General features: G+C 40.3%; 1 protein-coding gene across 5 annotated transcripts; it reads left to right on the top strand.

Moving 5' to 3' along the window:
* The first annotated feature begins 3,460 nt into the window (after positions 1-3,460).
* Positions 3,461-18,507, top strand: LOC120052006 (prostaglandin reductase 1-like). 5 transcript variants are annotated; one of them, XR_005477346.1, is made up of 10 exons: positions 3,461-3,573; positions 5,543-5,696; positions 6,434-6,537; positions 8,089-8,256; positions 8,381-8,498; positions 8,671-8,826; positions 8,955-9,060; positions 9,344-9,462; positions 16,874-17,062; positions 17,125-18,507. XR_005477346.1 is itself a non-coding variant. In XM_038998885.1 (9 exons), the coding sequence occupies exons 2-9, from the start codon at positions 5,589-5,591 to the stop codon at positions 16,982-16,984; spliced, it is 990 nt and encodes a 329-aa protein (XP_038854813.1). In that variant the 5' UTR covers positions 3,461-3,573; positions 5,543-5,588; the 3' UTR covers positions 16,985-18,507. The 5 variants fall into 5 exon arrangements, 1 of the variants encoding a protein (XP_038854813.1); XR_005477348.1 differs by having other exon boundaries at positions 16,874-17,236; positions 17,348-18,507; XR_005477347.1 differs by having other exon boundaries at positions 16,874-17,236; positions 17,311-18,507.
* The last annotated feature ends 508 nt before the right edge of the window (positions 18,508-19,015 follow it).

The following is a 19,015-nucleotide window of genomic DNA, read 5'->3' as shown; positions in this document are numbered from 1 at the left end:
TATAGACCATGTATGCTGTACTGGTAATATAATAGGTCAGTATAGACCATGTATGTTGTACTGGTAATATAATAGGTCACTATAGACCATGTATGCTGTAGTGGTAATATAATAGGTCCCTATAGACCATGTATGCTGTACTGGTAATATAATAGGTCAGTATAGACCATGTATGCTGTAGTGGTAATATAATAGGTCAGTATAGACCATGTATGTTGTACTGGTAATATAATAGGTCACTATAGACCATGTATGCTGTAGTGGTAATATAATAGGTCAGTATAGACCATGTATGCTGTAGTGGTAATATAATAGGTCCCTATAGACCATGTATGCTGTACTGGTAATATAATAGGTCAGTATAGACCATGTATGCTGTAGTGGTAATATAATAGGTCAGTATAGACCATGTATGCTGTACTGGTAATATAATAGGTCAGTATAGACCATGTATGCTGTAGTGGTAATATAATAGGTCAGTATAGACCATGTATGCTGTACTGGTAATATAATAGGTCACTATAGACCATGTATGCTGTACTGGTAATATAATAGGTCAGTATAGACCATGTATGCTGTACTGGTAATATAATAGGTCACTATAGACCATGTATGCTGTACTGGTAATATAATAGGTCAGTATAGACCATGTATGCTGTACTGGTAATATAATAGGTCAGTAGACCATGTATGCTGTACTGGTAATATAATAGGTCAGTAGACCATGTATGCTGTACTGGTAATATAATAGGTCACTATAGACCATGTATGCTGTAGTGGTAATATAATAGGTCAGTTTAGATCATGTATGCTGTACTGGTAATATAATAGGTCACTATAGACCATGTATGCTGTAGTGGTAATATAATAGGTCAGTTTAGATCATGTATGCTGTATTGGTAATAATAGTGCAAAAGCCTTGTTGTATGGGTGTGTAGAAAATCCTTGATACTTTGTCTGGACTATTGTCGCCACCTGGCGAAATAGATTGGAGCTTGCACTTCAGTTCCTCCTTCCATAGCTATGGCCCAGAGCGTTAGTGCGCTTTCTCTTATATCTTACGCGTTGAACACACTGACAGTGATATAGCGTTTTGGGACACCAGAAGTACATTAATTTCCAATGGAACGCTGCGTTGCCCTGCACAATTGCGTTGCAGAGGCTGTTGCAGTACGTTTTGTGTGGTTTATACGTTGGATTTATCGAACGTATACGTCAAACTGTATGCGTAAACGGGTTGACAGAAATGGTAACATAAGGTGAATGTTGAACTTTTGTTGCACACATATCTAGATGACGCAGCATACTATTTTGCGCAAAGTACAGTCGGTGTGTTCAAAGCGTTATCTTTGAAGTGAAACGCGCACTAACGCCCTGGACCAGAGCTAGGCCTGTGACTATCAGCTACTAAGAAAAAAAAGTGATTAATCGATTCATGTTGGAAGAATAAAATGAAACATTTCCTACAATATGCTGCCAATATCCCTATAAATAGTATGCCTTAATGTGTGATATTAATAATAAACATTTAAATAAAAAATACAATATCCAAATGTAAATCAATATCATGAATTTGGCATACTATTTCTAGGGCACACTAATGTTGTTTAATGTTATGCTGCCTTCATAACCAAGTGGGAAGGTGATATTGACCACATACGACTGGGAAAAATCCACTTTAATTACCCTTCAACTCGTAATTACTAGTGGGAAATCCCTGAGCTCCAACTTCTCCCACATGTTGACCTCTGCACCTACTAAGGAAATGATCTCGATAAGAGCATTTTAGGCAGTTAAATTTAACAACAAAACATTATTTATAAAAAACAATCTATTAATATGTTTTATGAACACTATTGGTATACTCTTGGACTTCCAAGTTGGCGCAGTGGTCTAAGGCACAGTGCTAGAGGCCTCACTACAGACACCCTGGTTCGAATCCAGGCTGTATCACAACCGGCTGTGATTGGGTGTCCCATAGGGCGGCGCACAATTAGCCTAGCGTCGTCTGAGTTTGGCCGGTGTAGGCAGTCATTGTAAATAAGAATTTGTTCTAAACTGACTTCCCTAGTTAAATATTACCTAGCAGCTTGTTGGCCATTAACCTATCGTATCTTTCTCAATGAGGTCAAAGCATGTGAATGCATTCAAATGGTATTTACAACTTCACAACTGGTAATTACTAGGGGTGTGCCGACATGGTCATACTCGTATTCGTAATCATATCTGTACATTGACAGTTGATAGTTGGATCGGATGATACTCGTGCTTGTTAAAAACTTAAATGTTTTAACATGTAGATGTTGGCAAATACCTATCTCCCTGCACGTTTATAGACCAAACAACCTGCAGAGTAGGAGCCGCGGAGGGGTGTGTGTGTTCGACCTGTGTCTGTGTCCTCAACTTGCAGTGGGCAGACAATTTTGCTATCAGTCAGAATGCGAGTTGGCGTTTTATCTTTTTTTCCCTACCCTCACTCGTTTGTTAGCTCTGAAGCACATTGATGCTTGATAGCAAACGTCCTTGCCATGTGATTTATCATAGCAGCAGGCTAACGTGAAACAGAAGTGAAAGTGATCGGGTGAAATTATGAAGCGAGTGGACAGAGACACACAGCTTTACTCTGTCCAATCAGTGCAGCAGGATCAATATACAGCCCAGCCTTCTCTTTACAGACAGGCAAACTAGCCAGTTGAGCTATTTAGATGATGTAGCAGCACCTCACTTGACTGACTGACATGAGAAAGATGCGTTTCCGATCACGGATAATAAAAAGAATACTCGGATCATAATCGTATCAAGAGAATTGCTCATTTCCTTCACTATACTTGTTTGTCCGACTACCCGGCACACCTCTAGTAATAACCACATTCCCACTTGTTTATGAATGCAGCATAAATTGACGGAGTAATGCTGCATTCCAAAAAAGTGGCAAGGTGGTAAGTACCAGTTGTGAAGTCATAATACCAGTTACATGCTTCACACTCTTTGAGAAACTGCAACTGGCTAAAAGCCAATAAGCTGCATCAACCATGGACATCATGCTTGTAAACAAATTATAATGTTACAAAACCATATTAATAGATTACTTTTTATAAATAAGGTTTTGTTGCACTTAACTGCAGAAAATGCTGTTCTGGAAGTAATTTTCTTAGTAGATGACGACAAAGGTCAGCATGTGAGAGAAGTCTGAGCTCCGGGATGATAGACGTGTTTTCCTCTAGTAATTACCAGTTGGAGGGGACGTTCAAGAGGCTTTCCCCCCCAGTCGTACATGGCAAATACTACCTTTCCACTTGGTTATGAACGTAGCATTAGGCTAGAACTTCTGTCACTGCAGAGCGTGCCACTGTTCAATGATTCCGCATTTTCGGTCGGTGAGGAAATATTAGGGTGAAAGGTTAGGCAACGTTATAACTCCAATGCCAGTAACTAAGCCCACAGTTCCCTTCCGGAGACTGCGACAGATCGGTTACTATTCCCAATCCTGGGATCCACCGACAAGCCAACTTTCTCCAGCAGACGTGGGCGAGCCTGAACTGAAATAGCAGACGCGCACGCACGGACCAAACGGTAAAGTAAACAGACATATCCACACTTTCTACCTTAATATTCAGTGTTTGTCTAGTACAAATGTTTATCGAATTTACAAGTTCCGCGTTTAGGAGACGTTGGCCTGCACTCATTCAGTCGATTTCGCGTTGGCGTAAATACGCGTTTACTAACGGATATCGTACGAGTGAGGATTCGCTTTAGCTAAAAGTAGGACTAGTCCCATTCCGTTATCTGGCTGCTTGGATGAGATGCTTACCAGCACGCATGTAGCCCACGGGCGGGTTCCTCCGCTCCTCGCCTTTTTGTTGTTGTTGCCGAAGTAGGTCTATTCCGCATGTTGACGCCTGAGAAACGTTGAATTAACAACACATATTGATCAGTTTAACATTAAGCATAACGGCTAGCATAGAATAGCTTGGTCGTCTGTTTCAAACCAAGAATTAAACTTCAACCACAGACAACGACTATAGGAATAGGAGTTGGTTGCATGTTGGCTACAGTTGGCATACAAACAGATCTGGGACCAACCTTGGGTTGAGTTGTCTTGTCTGAACACGTGCATATATTGCATTCCATAAAAGCTCATTCATCACAACTACATTTAATTCTGAACGGCTGCTTTATTTTTTTATTTATAATTTGATTTATTTCACCTTTATTTAACCAGGTAGGCTAGTTGAGAACAAGTTCTCATTTGCAACTGCGACCTGGCCAAGATAAAGCAAAGCTGGGGTGTTCATTGCTGGGGTGTCATTTCTCTGTATGAAGTGGACATTCGAGATCAAAGTCGTTACAGCCACCTATAAAGTAACCCATAGCAACACTGTTGCAAAGTAGCAGAAATGAAGCTTTCTGAAATCCACAGTGCTCAGATGTCTATTCCATTCAATTAGCAAATACTTGAATGGAAAACGTAGATATATTTAATCATCTTTACACAGTGACATATAGCTAGGTAAGAAATGTACTCGATGTACATGGGCTACCGAGTGGTGCAGCAGTCTGAGGCACTGCATCTCAGTGCAAGAGGTGTCACTACAGTCTCTGGTTCGAATCCAGGCTGTATCACATCAGGCTGTGATTGGGAGCCCCATAGGGCGCCGCACAATTGGCCCAGCGTTGTCCGGGGTAGGCTGTCATTGTAAATAAGAATTTGTTCTTAACGGACTTGTCTAGTTAAATAAAGGTTCAATCAGAAAATAAAATGTAGAGTGTGAAGACTAGGATAGCTGGACATACTTCAGTTTTATCAGGGGTGCAACTTTCACCGGGGACGTGGGACGGACGGGGGGGCATGCAGAAATGTCTATTTTGTCCACCCCAGTTTTATCATTGGAATGTGATACAAAACGAGGCAAATGTGTGCTTTAGGACCATGTGCACGTCTCCGAGCGGTCGGGTAGGCTGTTAATAATATATTTATTGTTATCCCCCCACTTCTAAAACCAAAAGTTGCGCCCCTGAGTTTGATGCTGCAGTAATCAGTATATTCAGATAAAGAAGTAGAATCATTTGAATTACAAGAATAATCTTTTATTGTCCCTTATCTTGCAGTAGAGAATGAAAATGCATTTTTGCTCCCAACCCAAAGTAGCTTAATCTGTTTTTATGTCATAACAATAGTTTGCATGACCTGCCCTGAGTAAACATGGCTAAACAATAGTTTCCATGACTTGCCCTGAGAAAACATTGGGACAAAGTCGTTTTCATGACCTGCCCTGAGTAAACATAGCTGTGACAGGATTTATTAGCATATGCACAAAGGAATGCAAATATTTACACTGTGATTTCAACCCAAGACACACAACACATGTTCTATATCTCCCTCTGTCTCTCTCATACACTCATACCTCTGTCTCTCTCATACCTCTGTCTCTCTCATACCTCTGTCTCTCTCATACACTCATAACTCTGTCTCTCTCATACACTCATACCTCTGTCTCTCTCATACACTCATACCGCTGTCTCCTCCTCCTCTTCCCTCCAGCCCGTCTCTACAGATCTACTGTTTTAGACCAGAGGAGCAGAGCACCATGGTTGTGTCCAAGGCCTGGACGTTACACCAGCACTTCCAGGGTTTCCCCAAGGCTAGTGACTTCCATCTGAGGGAGGAGACGCTGCCACAGCCCAAGAATGGACAGGTGAGGATAGGATAGACTTTGAAGGGCAATTCCACCCTTTTCCAACCGTATCTTCATCATATGCAGCACAATACCAGTGTCCACATATGTGGAAATGTTGCATTTCTATGTTTTGTAGAAAAAATATATAACTTTAAAAAGGTTCTACTTGTTGACATCATCAAAAGTTTTTTTTTTTTTTTAAAACAGTGTTTATCCAACACTGAGATTTTGCGGTGACGTGGGGAGCAAGAAGTCACTGTTTTAATTCTACCCTGTGACGTCACAGAGAATACTTTTTAAAGACCTTCTTCTCTTTTTAACCAAGGATCACAGAAACACACTGTTTTCACATGTAGACACTGGATTGGGGCTGGAGATAAAGAATATGAAGTTGAAAAGTGGCGGAATTGCCCTTTAATGTCCCAGAGGGGAAAATTGTCTTGGACACGTACTGAAGCCCTACCAGGAACTTCACACAAAATGAACACGTTCCTTTTGCAATTCTAACATGTTCCATGGCATGTGAAATGACTTGATAACCTGTGGTTAATACATTTGTACTAGAAACAGGTTATCTGGGCCGAAACGGGGTGGGACTAATCAGAAATTTTCCAACAAAAAACACGTGTTTTCTTTGCAAAACGGTGTCCACTAATGAATATACCCCTTAACAAATTATACATTTTTGTAGCAAAATATTTTCAGTTGCAAAATGTTTTGCTACGGTGTGTACTAATGAATAGACCACTGTTCAGGTGCTGTTGGAGGCTGTGTTCCTCAGTGTGGATCCTTACATGAGACCCTACAGCCAGACGATGATGAAGGAGGGAGACGTGATGATTGGATCCCAAGTTGCCAAGTAAGGGTACATTATGGGGGAGGGAGGCGGGCATGTGGATGCAAACACATTATAGACTGACTGACACTCGTGTTGACACACTATAGACTGACTGAGACTCATGTTGACACATTATAGACTGACTGACACTCGTGTTGACACACTATAGACTGACTGAGACTCATGTTGACACACTATAGACTGACTGAGACTCATGTTGACACACTATAGACTGACTGAGACTCATGTTGACACACTATAGACTGACTGAGACTCATGTTGACACACTATAGACTGACTGACACTCATGTTGACACACTATAGACTGACTGAGACTCGTGTTGACACACTATAGACTGACTGACACTCATGTTGACACACTATAGACTGACTGAGACGCATGTTGACACACTATAGACTGACTGAGACGCATGTTGACACACTATAGACTGACTGAGACGCATGTTGACACACTATAGACTGACAGACTCATGTTGACACACTATAGACTGACAGACTCATGTTGACACACTATAGACTGACTGAGACGCATGTTGACACACTATAGACTGACTGACACTCATGTTGACACACTATAGACTGACTGACACTCATGTTGACACACTATAGACTGACTGAGACTCATGTTGACACACTATAGACTGACTGAGACTTGTGTTGACACACTATAGACTGACTGACAGTCATGTTGACACACTATAGAGTGACTGACACTCGTGTTGACTGACACACTATAGACTGACTGACACTTGTGTTGACACACTATAGACTGACTGAGACTCATGTTGACACACTAGACTGACTGAGACTCATGTTGACACACTATAGACTGACTGAGACCCATGTTGACACACTATAGACTGACTGAGACTCATGTTGACACACTATAGACTGACTGAGACGCATGTTGACACACTATAGACTGACTGAGACGCATGTTGACACACTATAGACTGACTGAGACTTGTGTTGACACACTATAGACTGACTGACAGTCATGTTGACACACTATAGACTGACTGACACTCGTGTTGACTGACACACTATAGACTGACTGACACTTGTGATGACACACTATAGACTGACTGAGACTCGTGTTGACACACTATAGACTGACTGACACTTGTGTTGACACACTATAGACTGACTGAGACTCATGTTGACACACTATAGACTGACTGAGACTCATGTTGACACACTATAGACTGACTGAGACGCATGTTGACACTAGACTGACTGAGACTCATGTTGACACACTATAGACTGACTGAGACGCATGTTGACACACTATAGACTGACTGAGACGCATGTTGACACACTATAGACTGACTGAGACTCATGTTGACACACTATAGACTGACTGAGACTCATGTTGACACACTATAGACTGACTGACATTCATGTTGACACACTATAGACTGACTGACATTCATGTTGACACACTATAGACTGACTGACACTCGTGTTGACACACACTCACCTTTCTCTCTCTCTCTCTCTCTCCTCTCTCTCTCTCTCTCTCTCTCTCTCTCTCTCCCCCCCTCTCTCCAGGGTGATCCAGAGCTATAACCCCAGCTTCCCGGTTGGCTGCCATGTGGTCAGTGATTGTGGATGGAGGAGTCACTGGGTGTGTGATGGGGCAGAGCTGACCCCTGTGCTGCCCGACTGGCCCCAGGACATCCCCCTCTCCCTGGCCCTGGGGGCCATCGGCATGCCTGGGTAGGATGGATGGATGGATCTCTCTTGATAGATAGATAGATAGATAGATATGCAGACTGCCCTGTGTGGTTGAGGTGTGTGATATACAGTAGTGGTTATAATAGTGATAATGATATCTCTCTAGTCTGACAGCTCTGTATGGACTAGAGGAGGTGTGTGAGATAAAGAAGGGGGAGACTCTTCTGGTGAACGCTGCAGCAGGAGCCGTGGGCTCAGTGGTGGGACAGATCGCCAAGATCAAGGTACAACATTCCCTCAACTTTTCCAGAGCGTTCCCACAACGTCTCCACAGTGTTAGTTACTTCCTGAAGATGAGGACAAGTTGTGTTCTATATTCCATGTGTCTCTGTGTGTTACCAGTGACTTTCATAATGTATAGTGAGTCAGTGTGTGTGTCCGTCCGTCCGTCCTCAGGGCTGCAGAGTGGTGGGCTGTGCTGGGACAGATACCAAGGTGTCCTATCTAAAGGAGCTGGGTTTTGACCAGGTCTTCAACTACAAGACTGCCACCTCTCTGGAGGAATCACTCAGGGAGGCTGCGCCACACGGATACGACTGCTACTTTGAGAACGTGAGGTCACTGCACCACTCGCACACACGCACTCTTTGTGTGTGTGGACAGGCGTGTGTATGGACATTTGTGTGTGAGCGTGTGTGTGTCAAAGCTCAATCTCTCTCTCTCTCTCTCTCTCTGTCCAGGTTGGTGGGAAGTTCTCCAGTGTAGTGATGCCTCAGATGAGAGAGTATGGCAGAATAGCTGTGTGTGGAAGCATCTCCATGTACAACGACACCACACCACAGACAGGTATACTGTCCACACCACAGACAGGTATACTGTCCACACCACAGACAGGTATACTGTCCACACCACAGACAGGTATACTGTCCACACCACAGACAGGTATACTGTCCACACCACAGACAGGTATACTGTCCGCACCACAGACAGGTATATTGTCCACACCACAGACAGGTATACTGTCCACACCATAGACAGGTATACTGTGCGCACCACAGACAGTTATACTGTCCACACCATAGACAGGTATACTGTCCACACCACAGACAGGTATTTATTTATATTTCAGGGCCGTATGTACACACCCATATGATCTTCAAACAGCTGAGGATGGAGGGCTTCCTGTGTGCTCGCTGGAAACACAAACACCAGCAGTCACTGAGGAGGCTGATGGCCTGGATGACTGAGGTACAGAGAGAGGGTTCTACTAGCAGGGTTCTATTACTATTGTTCTACTACCAGGTTTCTATTACCAGTGTTCTACTACCAGTGTTCTACTAACAGTGTTTTATTACCAGTGTTTTATTACCAGTGTTTTATTACCAGTGTTTTATTACCAGTGTTTTATTACCAGTGTTTTATTACCAGTGTTTTATTACCAGTGTTTTATTACCAGTGTTTTATTACCAGTGTTCTATTACCAGTGTTTTATTACCAGTGTTTTATTACCAGTGTTCTATTACCAGTGTTTTATTACCAGTGTTCTATTACCAGTGTTCTATTACCAGTGTTCTACTAACAGTGTTTTATTACCAGTGTTCTATTACCAGTGTTCTACTAACAGTGTTTTATTACCAGTGTTCTATTACCAGTGTTCTATTACCAGTGTTCTATTACCAGTGTTCTATTACCAGTGTTCTACTAACAGTGTTTTATTACCAGTGTTTTATTACCAGTGTTCTATTACCAGTGTTCTACTAACAGTGTTTTATTACCAGTGTTTTATTACCAGTGTTCTATTACCAGTGTTCTACTAACAGTGTTTTATTACCAGTGTTCTATTACCAGTGTTCTACTAACAGTGTTTTATTACCAGTGTTGTATTACCAGTGTTGTATTACCAGTGTTGTATTACCAGTGTTGTATTACCAGTGTTCTATTACCAGTGTTGTATTACCAGTGTTGTATTACCAGTGTTGTATTACCAGTGTTCTATTACCAGTGTTGTATTACCAGTGTTTTATTACCAGTGTTTTATTACCAGTGTTCTATTACCAGTGTTTTATTACCAGTGTTTTATTACCAGTGTTTTATTACCAGTGTTCTATTACCAGTGTTTTATTACCAGTGTTTTATTACCAGTGTTTTATTACCAGTGTTTTATTACCAGTGTTCTATTACCAGTGTTTTATTACCAGTGTTCTATTACCAGTGTTCTATTACCAGTGTTTTATTACCAGTGTTTTATTACCAGTGTTTTATTACCAGTGTTTTATTACCAGTGTTCTATTACCAGTGTTTTATTACCAGTGTTCTATTACCAGTGTTTTATTACCAGTGTTCTATTACCAGTGTTCTATTTCCAGTGTTCTATTACCAGTGTTTTATTACCAGTGTTCTATTACCAGTGTTTTATTACCAGTGTTCTATTACCAGTGTTCTACTACCAGTGTTCTACTACCAGTGTTTTATTACCAGTGTTTTATTACCAGTGTTCTATTACCAGTGTTCTACTACCAGTGTTTTATTACCAGTGTTCTATTACCAGTGTTTTATTACCAGTGTTCTATTACCAGTGTTTTATTACCAGTGTTCTATTACCAGTGTTCTATTACCAGTGTTTTATTACCAGTGTTCTACTACCAGTGTTCTATTACCAGTGTTTTATTACCAGTGTTCTACTACCAGTGTTCTATTACCAGTGTTTTATTACCAGTGTTCTATTACCAGTGTTTTATTACCAGTGTTCTACTACCAGTGTTCTATTACCAGTGTTTTATTACCAGTGTTCTACTACCAGTGTTCTATTACCAGTGTTTTATTACCAGTGTTCTACTACCAGTGTTCTATTACCAGTGTTCTATTACCAGTGTTCTATTACCAGTGTTTTATTACCAGTATTCTACTACCAGTGTTCTATTACCAGTGTTTTATTACCAGTGTTCTATTACCAGTGTTTTATTACCAGTGTTCTACTACCAGTGTTCTATTACCAGTGTTTTATTACCAGTGTTCTATTACCAGTGTTTTATTACCAGTGTTCTATTACCAGTGTTTTATTACCAGTGTTCTATTACCAGTGTTTTATTACCAGTGTTCTATTACCAGTGTTCTATTACCAGTGTTCTATTACCAGTGTTCTATTACCAGTGTTCTATTACCAGTGTTCTACTACCAGTGTTCTACTACCAGTGTTCTACTACCAGTGTTCTACTACCAGTGTTCTACTACCAGTGTTTTATTACCAGTGTTTTATTACCAGTGTTCTATTACCAGTGTTTTATTACCAGTGTTGTATTAGCAGTGTTCTGCTACTAGTGTTCTACTACCAGTGTTCTACTACCAGTGTTCTACTACCAGTGCTCTACTACCAGTGTTCTATTACCAGTGTTCTATTACCAGTGTTTTATTACCAGTGTTTTATTACCAGTGTTCTATTACCAGTGTTCTATTACCAGTGTTCTATTACCAGTGTTTTATTACCAGTGTTCTATTACCAGTGTTGTATTAGCAGTGTTCTGCTACTAGTGTTCTACTACCAGTGTTCTACTACCAGTGCTCTACTACCAGTGTTCTATTACCAGTGTTCTATTACCAGTGTTCTATTACCAGTGTTCTATTACCAGTGTTTTATTACCAGTGTTGTATTAGCAGTGTTCTGCTACTAGTGTTCTACTACCAGTGTTCTATTACCAGTGTTCTACTGCCAGTGTTTTATTACCAGTGTTTTATTACCAGTGTTTTATTACCAGTGTTCTATTACCAGTGTTCTATTACCAGTGTTCTATTACCAGTGTTCTATTACCAGTGTTCTATTACCAGTGTTCTATTACCAGTGTTTTATTACCAGTGTTTTATTACCAGTGTTCTATTACCAGTGTTCTATTACCAGTGTTCTATTACCAGTGTTCTATTACCAGTGTTCTATTACCAGTGTTCTATTACCAGTGTTTTATTACCAGTGTTCTATTACCAGTGTTGTATTAGCAGTGTTCTGCTACCAGTGTTCTGCTACCAGTGTTCTATTACCAGTGTTCTATTACCAGTGTTTTATTACCAGTGTTCTGCTACCAGTGTTCTATTACCAGTGTTCTATTACCAGTGTTCTATTACCAGTGTTTTATTACCAGTGTTTTACTACCAGTGTTGTATTAGCAGTGTTCTGCTACTAGTGTTCTACTACCAGTGTTCTACTACCAGTGTTCTATTACCAGTGTACTATTACCAGTGTTTTACTACCAGTGTTCTATTACCAGTGTTTTATTACCAGTGTTTTATTACCAGTGTTGTATTAGCAGTGTTCTATTACCAGTGTTTTATTACCAGTGTTCTGCTACCAGTGTACTATTACCAGTGTTCTATTACCAGTGTTCTATTACCAGTGTTTTATTACCAGTGTTTTATTACCAGTGTTGTATTAGCAGTGTTCTGCTACTAGTGTTCTACTACCAGTGTTCTACTACCAGTGTTCTATTACCAGTGTACTATTACCAGTGTTTTACTACCAGTGTTTTATTACCAGTGTTGTATTAGCAGTGTTCTGCTACTAGTGTTCTATTACCAGTGTTGTTTTAGCAGTGTTCTTCTACCAGTGTTCTGCTACTAGTGTTGTATTAGCAGTGTTCTATTACTAGTGTTGTATTAGCAGTGTTCTGCTACTAGTGTTGTGTTAGCAGTGTTCTGCTACTAGTGTTGTGTTAGCAGTGTTCTGCTACTAGTGTTGTGTTAGCAGTGTTCTGCTACTAGTGTTGTATTAGCAGTGTTCTGCTACTAGTGTTGTATTAGCAGTGTTCTATTACTAGTGTTGTATTAGCAGTGTTCTGCTACTAGTGTTGTATTAGCAGTGTTCTGCTACTAGTGTTGTGTTAGCAGTGTTCTATTACTAGTGTTGTATTAGCAGTGTTCTATTACTAGTGTTGTATTAGCAGTGTTCTGCTACTAGTGTTGTGTTAGCAGTGTTCTATTACTAGTGTTGTATTAGCAGTGTTCTACTACTAGTGTTGTATTAGCAGTGTTCTGCTACTAGTGTTGTATTAGTGGTGTTCTACTACTAGTGTTGTATTACCAGTGTTCTATTACTAGTGTTGTGTTAGCAGTGTTCTATTACTAGTGTTGTTTTAGCAGTGTTCTGCTACTAGTGTTGTTTTAGCAGTGTTCTGCTACTAGTGTTGTGTTAGCAGTGTTCTGCTACTAGTGTTGTGTTAGCAGTGTTCTGCTACTAGTGTTGTATTAGCAGTGTTCTGCTACTAGTGTTGTATTAGCAGTGTTCTATTACTAGTGTTGTATTAGCAGTGTTCTGCTACTAGTGTTGTATTAGCAGTGTTCTGCTACTAGTGTTGTGTTAGCAGTGTTCTATTACTAGTGTTGTATTAGCAGTGTTCTATTACTAGTGTTGTATTAGCAGTGTTCTGCTACTAGTGTTGTGTTAGCAGTGTTCTATTACTAGTGTTGTATTAGCAGTGTTCTACTACTAGTGTTGTATTAGCAGTGTTCTGCTACTAGTGTTGTATTAGTGGTGTTCTACTACTAGTGTTGTATTACCAGTGTTCTATTACTAGTGTTGTGTTAGCAGTGTTCTATTACTAGTGTTGTTTTAGCAGTGTTCTGCTACTAGTGTTGTTTTAGCAGTGTTCTGCTACTAGTGTTGTATTAGCAGTGTTCTATTACTAGTGTTGTATTAGCAGTGTTCTATTACTAGTGTTGTATTAGCAGTGTTCTGCTACTAGTGTTGTATTAGCAGTGTTCTGCTACTAGTGTTGTATTAGCAGTGTTCTGCTACTAGTGTTGTATTAGCAGTGTTCTGCTACTAGTGTTGTATTAGCAGTGTTCTATTACTAGTGTTGTATTAGCAGTGTTCTATTACTAGTGTTGTATTAGCAGTGTTCTGCTACTAGTGTTGTATTAGCAGTGTTCTGCTACTAGTGTTGTGTTAGCAGTGTTCTATTACTAATGTTGTATTAGCAGTGTTCTGCTACTAGTGTTGTATTAGCAGTGTTCTGCTACTAGTGTTGTGTTAGCAGTGTTCTATTTCTAGTGTTGTATTACCAGTGTTCTGCTACTAGTGTTGTATTAGCAGTGTTCTATTACTAGTGTTGTATTAGCAGTGTTCTGCTACTAGTGTTGTGTTAGCAGTGTTCTGCTACTAGTGTTGTATTAGCAGTGTTCTGCTACTAGTGTTGTATTAGCAGTGTTCTATTACTAGTGTTGTATTAGCAGTGTTCTATTACTAGTGTTGTATTAGCAGTGTTCTGCTACTAGTGTTGTATTAGCAGTGTTCTGCTACTAGTGTTGTGTTAGCAGTGTTCTATTACTAATGTTGTATTAGCAGTGTTCTGCTACTAGTGTTGTATTAGCAGTGTTCTGCTACTAGTGTTGTGTTAGCAGTGTTCTATTTCTAGTGTTGTATTACCAGTGTTCTGCTACTAGTGTTGTATTAGCAGTGTTCTATTACTAGTGTTGTATTAGCAGTGTTCTGCTACTAGTGTTGTGTTAGCAGTGTTCTGCTACTAGTGTTGTATTAGCAGTGTTCTGCTACTAGTGTTGTATTAGCAGTGTTCTATTACTAGTGTTGTATTAGCAGTGTTCTGCTACTAGTGTTGTATTAGCAGTGTTCTGCTACTAGTGTTGTATTACCAGTGTTCTATTACTAGTGTTGTATTACCAGTGTTCTATTACTAGTGTTGTATTAGCAGTGTTCTGCTACTAGTGTTGTATTAGCAGTGTTCTATTACTAGTGTTGTATTAGCAGTGTTCTGCTACTAGTGTTGTATTAGCAGTGTTCTGCTACTAGTGTTGTATTAGCAGTGTTCTGCTACTAGTGTTGTATTAGCAGTGTTCTGCTACTAGTGTTGTATTAGCAGTGTTCTGCTACTAGTGTTGTATTAGCAGTGTTCTATTACTAGTGTTGTATTAGCAGTGTTCTGCTACTGGTGTTGTATTAGCAGTGTTCTGCTACTGGTGTTGTGTTAGCAGTGTTCTATTACTAGTGTTGTATTAGCAGTGTTCTATTACTAGTGTTGTATTAGCAGTGTTCTGCTACTAGTGTTGTATTACCGGTGTTCTATTACTAGTGTTGTATAAGCAGTGTTCTATTACTAGTGTTGTATTAGCAGTGTTCTGCTACTAGTGTTGTATTAGCAGTGTTCTATTACTAGTGTTGTATTAGCAGTGTTCTGCTACTAGTGTTGTATTAGCAGTGTTCTATTACTAGTGTTGTATTAGCAGTGTTCTTTTACCAGTGTTGTATTAGCAGTGTTCTGCTACTAGTGTTCTATTACCAGTGTTCTATTACCAGTGTTCTGCTACTAGTGTTGTATTAGCAGTGTTCTGCTACTAGTGTTGTATTAGCAGTGTTGTATTAGCAGTGTTCTGCTACTAGTGTTGTATTAGCAGTGTTCTATTACCAGTGTTGTATTAGCAGTGTTCTGCTACTAGTGTTCTATTACCAGTGTTCTATTACCAGTGTTCTGCTACTAGTGTTGTATTAGCAGTGTTCTGCTACTAGTGTTGTATTAGCAGTGTTCTGCTACTAGTGTTGTATTAGCAGTGTTCTGCTACTAGTGTTGTGTTAGCAGTGTTCTATTACTAGTGTTGTATAAGCAGTGTTCTATTACTAGTGTTGTATTAGCAGTGTTCTATTACTAGTGTTGTATTAGCAGTGTTCTATTACCAGTGTTGTATTACCAGTGTTCTGCTACTAGTGTTGTGTTAGCAGTGTTCTGCTACTAGTGTTGTATTAGCAGTGTTCTGCTACTAGGGACAATATTGGCCTGGATGACTGATGTACAGGGGCAGGGTTCCATTACCTGTGTTCCATTACCTGTTTTCCATTACCAGTGTTCTGTTACGAGTGTTCCATTACCAGTGTTCCGTTACCAGTGTTCCGTTACCAGTGTTCTATTACCAGTGTTCTACTACCAGTGTTCTATTACCAGTGTTCTACTACCAGTGTTCTATTACCAGTGTTCTACTACCGGTGTTCTACTACCAGTGTTCTACTACCAGTGTTCTTCTACCAGTGTTCTACTACCGGTGTTCCATTACCAGTGTTCCATTACCAGTGTTCCATTACCAGTGTTCCATTACCAGTGTTCTATTACCAGTGTTCTGTAGGCAGGGGTGGCAATTAGCCTAGTGGTTAGAGCGTTGGACTAGTAACCGGAAAGGTTGCAGGTTCAAATCCCTGAGCTGACAAGGTAAACATTTGTCGTTCTGCCCCTGAACAAGGTAGTTAACCCACTGTTCCTAGTCCGTCATTGTAAATAAGAATTTGTTCTTAACTGACTTGCCTAGTTAAATAAAGGTTTTTAAAAAAGTGTTATATTACCAGGATTATATTACCAGGTTTTCTATTACCAGTGTTCTACTACCAGTGTTTTACTACCAGTGTTTTACTACCAGTGTTACATTACCAGTGTTACATTACCAGTGTTCAGGACATTCAGGATACTATAGAAACCCATCCAGTAAAGATAGCTTCTGAAGGTAGTTTTATAGAGTCATGTGAATCCATGAAAACAGTTGTCAAACACTGTGTAAGCATGATGATGATGATGATGATGATGAATATGACGGTGGTGATGATGACGACGAGGATGATGGTGATGACAGTAGTGATGATGCTGGCGGGGAGAATGAAATGTTTGTGTTGATCTTTCAGGGCAAGCTGAGATGCAGTGAACACATCACCAGTGGTTTCAACAACATGCCTGCTGCCTTCATGGGCATGCTACAGGGAGACAACACTGGCAAGGCTGTGGTCAAGGTGTGATGACGTCACAATCAACATTACACTCCTCCAGAACATCTGGCTAAAGCATTCCAGAACACTCAACTTCATACACTCCAGGTTCTAGAACCAGAATCTGTTTGTACTCAACATTCCAGAACACTCAACTTCATACACTCCAGGTTCTAGAACCAGAATCTGTTTCTACTTAACATTCCAGAATCCTTCCTGTATGTCACACTAGTGTTCTGGTCCATGTTTATTCATAGACACGTTCAACACACAGCTAGACAGGTTTAGGTCCAGTGTAATTCAACATACAGCTAGACAGGTTTTGGTCCAGTGTAATTCAACATACAGCTAGACAGGTTTAGGTCCAGTGTAATTCAACATACAGCTAGACAGGTTTAGGTCCAGTGTAATTCAACATACAGCTAGACAGGTTTAGGTCCAGTGTAATTCAACAGACAGCTAGACAGGTTTTGGTGCAGTGTAATTCAACAGACAGCTAGACAGGTTTAGGTCCAGGGTAATTCAACAGACAGCTAGACAGGTTTTGGTCCAGTGTAATTCAACATACAGCTAGACAGGTTTTGGTGCAGTGTAATTCAACATACAGCTAGACAGGTTTTGGTACAGTGTAATTCAACAGACAGCTAGACAGGTTTAGGTTCAGGGTAATTCAACAGACAGCTAGACAGGTTTTGGTCCAGTGTAATTCAACAGACAGCTAGACAGGTTTTGGTCCAGTGTAATTCAACAGACAGCTAGACAGGTTTAGGTTCAGGGTAATTCAACAGACAGCTAGACAGGTTTAGGTCCAGTGTAATTCAACACACAGCTACACAGGTTTAGGTCCAGTGTAATTCAACACACAGCTACACAGGTTTTGGTGCAGTGTAATTCAACAGACAGCTAGACAGGTTTTGGTGCAGTGTAATTCAACAGACAGCTAGACAGGTTTTGGTGCAGTGTAATTCAACAGACAGCTAGACAGGTTTTGGTCCAGTGTAATTCAACAGACAGCTAGACAGGTTTTGGTCCAGTGTAATTCAACACACAGCTACACAGGTTTTGGTCCAGTGTAATGCTATTAACTAAATAAACATGTCTTCACAATATAATGTTTATAATACATCCTGCCTACTGATAATTTACTTTTTCTACACCAATAATGTCATATTTGACTAATTACCAGACAGTCCCCACAACCGTGTTTGTACTGACCTTATCCCAACACCTAGCAACCTCATAACCTGGTCTATACTGAGTTTATACTGTAGTGACCTTAACCCAACACCTAGCAACCTCATAACCTGGTCTATACTGAGTTTATACTGTAGTGACCTTAACCCAACACCTAGCAACCTCATAACCTGGTCTATACTGAGTTTATACTGTAGTGACCTTATTCCAACACCTAGCAACCTCATAACCTGGTCTATACTGAGTTTATACTGTAGTGACCTTAACCCAACACCTAGCAACCTCATAACCTGGTCTATACTGAGTTTATACTGTAGTGACCTTAACCCAACACCTAGCAATCTCGTCAAGGGTTTCATATCTCTTGGTGTAACGACTAAGGTGTTGGGTTGACAGTCACTGGATGAGGGGCTAGCCCCTAATTTCACTACAATACATTACACAATGGTATACATGTATTCTTCACTACTAATATAACACCTGCTAACTTCTATTGTATATTTAGTGCACTGGATTACATAATAATTTATGATATAATGTTATCAGTTTAATTACAAATAAAAACTAAAACTGTTTAAAACCTCACATGTATATCCAACACAACTCCATCAGATAGACGTAATAAAGGGTCAATCTGCGATTCAAACAGCAAAGCAACCAGCCACCCTGTCACTTGGAAAATCCCAGACTTCCCTTTCTTTAACCATGGACCCAACTAGTGTTCAACATGGACGAGTGTCTGGTTCTCACAGACCCAGTTGATTGTGTGTCTGGTTCTCACAGAACCAGTTTATTGTGCGTCTGGTTCTCACAGACCCAGTTGATTGTGCACCTGGTTCCCACAGACCCAGTTGATTGTGTGTCTGG

The sequence above is a fragment of the Salvelinus namaycush genome, chromosome 8, assembly GCF_016432855.1.
Source record: "Salvelinus namaycush isolate Seneca chromosome 8, SaNama_1.0, whole genome shotgun sequence".
Classification (NCBI taxonomy): domain Eukaryota; kingdom Metazoa; phylum Chordata; class Actinopteri; order Salmoniformes; family Salmonidae; genus Salvelinus; species Salvelinus namaycush.
The sequence above is the reverse complement of the archived record's forward strand: the minus strand, read 5'-3'. Positions and strand labels throughout refer to the sequence as shown.